Source organism: Centrocercus urophasianus, unplaced genomic scaffold, assembly GCF_019232065.1.
Source record: "Centrocercus urophasianus isolate 14NV4802_14NV808 unplaced genomic scaffold, USGS_Curo_1.0 seq_14, whole genome shotgun sequence".
NCBI classification, from domain to species: Eukaryota; Metazoa; Chordata; class Aves; order Galliformes; family Phasianidae; genus Centrocercus; species Centrocercus urophasianus.
Window position 1 is genome coordinate 6997391 of NW_024884586.1, and position 4400 is coordinate 7001790.

Here is a 4400-nt window from a genome sequence, read left to right on the forward strand (position 1 = left end):
AGGAAGGAAGGAAGGAAGGAAGGAAGGAAGGAAGGAAGGAAGGAAGGAAGGAAGGAAGGAAGGAAGGAAGGAAGGAAAAGGCTGCGCACAGCTTGCATGCAAAATGCAGAGGGGTTTCTGGAGGAGGAGGAGGACAGAGCTTCCCCACCCCATCATCATCCTCAGCCATCAGTCCTTCTTCTGTCCATGACCTCACTCCCAGCCTTTCTGTGTGGCAAACATGAGCTGCAGCTTGTCTGAAGGAGGAACCAACCTCAGCTCTGCCTGCTCCTGGGAGCTCTGGCACACAGATGCCTTGCAGCAGTGTGAGGAGATGAATTCACAGCTAAAGCAAGATGCAGAGAGTGCTGCTGGGTTGTCAAGGACCCTTGCAGCACTTGCCTACAATCACACACCTGGGGACAGTAAAGCAAACAGCCTGTGCTATGTGCTGGCACATTTTGCCTGCTCTCTCCCTGCTGGACAGTAGTCATTGCAAGGATAAACAGACAAGCTCCCTCTGTATGAGCAGCTCTAGCAAAATTGCCCTTTTCCTTCCTCTTCTCCCCTACAATAGTGACACGGCCTTCAGGGGCCGTGAGATTTGCAGGATGTTTACATTCAGCACTGCACCACGTATCACCAGACAAAACTGCAGCTGGAGGAGAGTCAATAAAGCTGTCACTGCTCTTCTTGTTTAAAAGGAGCTTGGGGGATAATAGACCAGGATTTTGGAACACGATATTTTATCCTTCAGATCTCATTACTCAACAGCAACCAGCACTGCTGGATGCACATAGTGATAGGATGAGGGGGGGTGGTTTTAGACTAAGAGAGATTTACGTGAGATGCCAGAACGGAATTCTTTACTCAGAAGGCAGTGAGGCCCTGGCACAGCTGCCCAGAGAGCTGTGGGTGCCCCATCCCTGGAAGGGCTCAAGGCCAGGTTGGATGGATCGCTGGGCCTGAGCTGGTGGGGGGCAGCCCAGCCTAGGGCAGGAGGCTGAAGCTGAGTGGGCTTTAAAGGTCCCTTCCAACCCGAGCCATTCTGTACGATTCCACCGCCTGGCAGCGTGCGGTTCCCTGCGCCGAGCCCCGAGCTCCCTCCAGCGGCCGAACGCTGCGGCACCGGGCCGGGCTGCACGAGGAGGTGGGGGTAGAGAGGTGGCGGGACGCTGGGCGGACATGGTACGCACCGTTGCCGTGAGGCACCGCGACTCTCGCACCGTGGCGACCGCGCTCAGCAGGGCTGCGAGGATCAGGGTCATGCTGAGGAAGACGCCGACGTAGAAAGCTGGAAGGAAGACAGAAAGAAGTGAGTTTGGGGGAGATGGTATCAAAAGAGTTGAGGAACTGGAATGGTTTGCGAGTGATCCATCGTCTCCCACCTGCTCTGCAGTTGGGGGCTGCAGCACAGCCAGGCTCCCCGAGCTGGCCCATATCTCACTGCCTCATCACCAGGCAGCATGCTGCCTGCTGCAGATGCCCTACTGGGGCTCTCTGCACAGCTATCTCCTGCAGCACTCACCACTGGCTTCCTCCCAGCAGCACAGGGCATGGCTGGGCTGAGCTATGCAGCCCAGGCTACAAGCTGGGCTAGGAACAATGAGGAGATGCTACATGCGTCTGAATCCAACAGAAAACACTTGGTCACGGGTGATGGTGACGGGTTGCAGTGAGCAGTGGGTTTGACAGTTTTAGTCTCAGAGCATCTTCCCTGCCCAGCCATTGTGTTCTCCAAAGGTGTGCCATACCTGCGTGGTGGATGTCCCGGTAGGAGCTGCTCTCGGGGGCGATGTTGCTGATGATGGAGAAGTGAAGCCCATAGCGGGTGACTGTGCTCAGTGTAGCAATGGACAGCCCCAGCAGCTGGAAGGGAAGGTTGGCATCAAGGGAGTTACAAGGCGTCAAGATCCCACTGAGTGGCACACAGCCTCAGTGTCCAACAGCATGCGTGTGCCCCCAGATGCAATTAAAAGGACAAATTCTGGACACACACTAAACTGATCGTTTCTGAGACTAAGTACTTCTGAACTGCAGCAACATCTGCTTACAAATAATCAAATTTACGGCACCTTCAGATCCTTCATGCTGTGCTTTACTGCCTATCTCAACCCACACCCAGCAAAATGTGATGTGAAACCCCAGTTAGCTCAGATTGTTGAGGAACAGCAGTCTCAATGAGCCCCCAAGGCAGCAACACTGCACTCCTGGCTGTGTTGCAGCTGCTCCTCTCAGCATGTTGGGTAGCAGTCCTCCTGTGCCTCCCCAGGTTACTTGCAGGCATTAGCTTTTAATTATACTCTTCCTAAGCCACCAATTCTTTTTGAACTAAACACGGAAGATTATTATTATTATTCTTTTAAGATTGGAGGTTTCCATGAGCTGCATGGGCAACAAGTCTGCCCAGCTCAGAAGTGCCCAGGAAAAGCATTCCCAATGTCTTTATTTTCCCATCAGCAGTGTGGTTTCTCCTGAACTCCCTCTGAGACATCAGGAAGCTCCCATTAGATTTGCCTTAGAAGCTGCTAGAAATGCGCACCAGGACTGCTCTTGCTTTGCAGACAGATCCCAACCCCACTCACCCCAACCTCATGGTTACCACAACCCCAACAGAGTGAACGCCATCAGCCACGCTCCCATCAGAGCTCTGTGTTTCCACATGCTCACCCATCCCACTACTGGTGCCCACCCTCCTAGAAGCAAACACAATGACACCAGGACTCTTGTTTAGACCCCCAAACACAGAAGCAAACATCTTTCATTGCTGACAACCACCCGTTCAGCCTTCCTTTCTCCTTCAGGCTGCGAAGTGGCGGTGGCAGAGCAGTAGCCCCAGCAAACCAGAAGTCTATTAGCTCGGGGAACAGTGCTGGTGGCTGGCGATAACCACGCAGCACTATGATAACTCCAGCAGCTCACTCTGCTCGCCGTTCCACGCCCCAAAAAACAGAACGTGGGAAAGCTGCCCTTCTCCGAGAGCTTAAAGCAGCCATATTCCTCCTCACCCTAATTTTTCAGATACCTCTCCCCTCCCCCCCCAAAGCCACATGCTTACCATGACACAGAGGCTGGCAGCCACCAGCTGGCACTTGGTGATCCTCATCCCGTGCCTCAGCCCCACGGCCCTGTCCCTGTGGGGCTGCCCGTTGGTCACCCCAGCTCCTGATAAGGCACCAGAGGAGGCACAGCCACAGTGGGGCCTCTCAGGAAGTGCAGTTCCTCCTCCTCCTCCTGCCTTGCGTTAACTCCTGCCCCAAGCAACAGGCTCCTCACAGTGTTTTGGAAACTTTTCAAGCAAGAGCCAGCGTCAAAATACCCAGTTTTCTCCCCATACACGCACATACATTGTCCCTCCCTCCTTTCTCCTCACCCTGATCCCCTCCCACCGTGAATCCACAGCTGTGAGAGGGGACTATGAGAATGGCTGTGAGCCAGTGCTTAGCTCTGAATGGGGGCTATTGAGCTGGTGGGAGGTGAGGTGGGCTTGAGATGCTGCTTCTCCCAGCCCTTGGTGCTTGGGGTGCTCACGGGGTTAGGTTGGCCATGGAGTTGAGTGGCTGTGGTGGGTTGGAGTGGCCAATGGGGTTGGGGTGGCCCATGCAGGTGAGTGGCCATGGTGTTGGGGTGGCCATGGGAGTTGAGTGGCCAAAGATGTCGGGGTGGCCAGTGGGGTTGTTGAGATGGCCCATGAGATTGAGTGGCCATGGGGTTGAGGTAGCCATGGGAGTTGGGTGACCATAGGGTTGGAGTGGGAAATGCAGACCTGGGGAGGACAGTGCCAGGTCCAGGGATGCTTTCTGCATGGGTTTGTGCTTCAGAGCCTGCAGGGTGCATCTTTCCTGATGTTAAAATGGTAAAAGTCTTTAGAAAAAATTGGCTAAAGGATGACTTGGTGCCTGATACCTTAACCATCTGCAGCTTCAGAGTCAGGGTGAAGCAGAGCAGTGGGAAATAGTCGCAGCCCTCCCATATGTCAAAGAAAGGGAGCACATCAGCAGCTGCAATAAAACAGCAAATAAAGAACGAAGAGATGAGTGGGAAAAAGAAGGAATATGCATCTTGCAGAGCAGAGGTACGCAAAAGAAAGCGTGTTGCATAGGAAAAAGCGTGACACCGCTCTCTCCTCACTACCCCCTTACAAAGCCCCTCCGGTGCAGGCTCCGGAGGTGTCGCCAGAGCGGCCGCAGCAAGAAGCCGAAGGAAGCCGAAAGTGTCGGCAGCGCGGGGCAGAGTTCCGCGCTAGGGGGCCCCAGAGTCCCGCACAACGTTCCGACGGTCGCCGCGGCGAGGGGTCCGCAGCGCCCCGTACACAAACGAGAGGAACCGAGGCGGGGGGGGGGGGGACAAAGCACGGCGGGGACCGCTGGGGAAAGCGGGCTGACGGCGATGCGGAGGGCCTTAGGGGGCTGCGCGCGCTG

At 55.1% G+C, this 4400-nt stretch overlaps 1 protein-coding gene across 5 annotated transcripts in view; it reads right to left on the reverse strand.

Annotated features, from left to right (window-relative positions):
• TSPAN32 (tetraspanin 32) overlaps positions 1 to 3112 on the reverse strand; it is a 20013-nt gene extending 16901 nt beyond the window's left edge. For all 5 annotated transcript variants that reach the window (XR_006168079.1, XM_042814197.1, XM_042814196.1 and 2 more), the window contains exons 1-3: positions 3038 to 3112; positions 1734 to 1848; positions 1176 to 1273 (exon numbers count right to left, since the gene is read on the reverse strand). Coding sequence is in view for 4 of the 5 variants with exons in the window: in XM_042814197.1 (XP_042670131.1) it covers positions 1176 to 1273; positions 1734 to 1848; positions 3038 to 3085 (261 nt within the window). In the remaining variant the exon portion in view is untranslated. The remainder of the gene's footprint in view (positions 1 to 1175; positions 1274 to 1733; positions 1849 to 3037) is intronic.
• Between the last annotated feature and the right edge of the window lie 1288 nt (positions 3113 to 4400).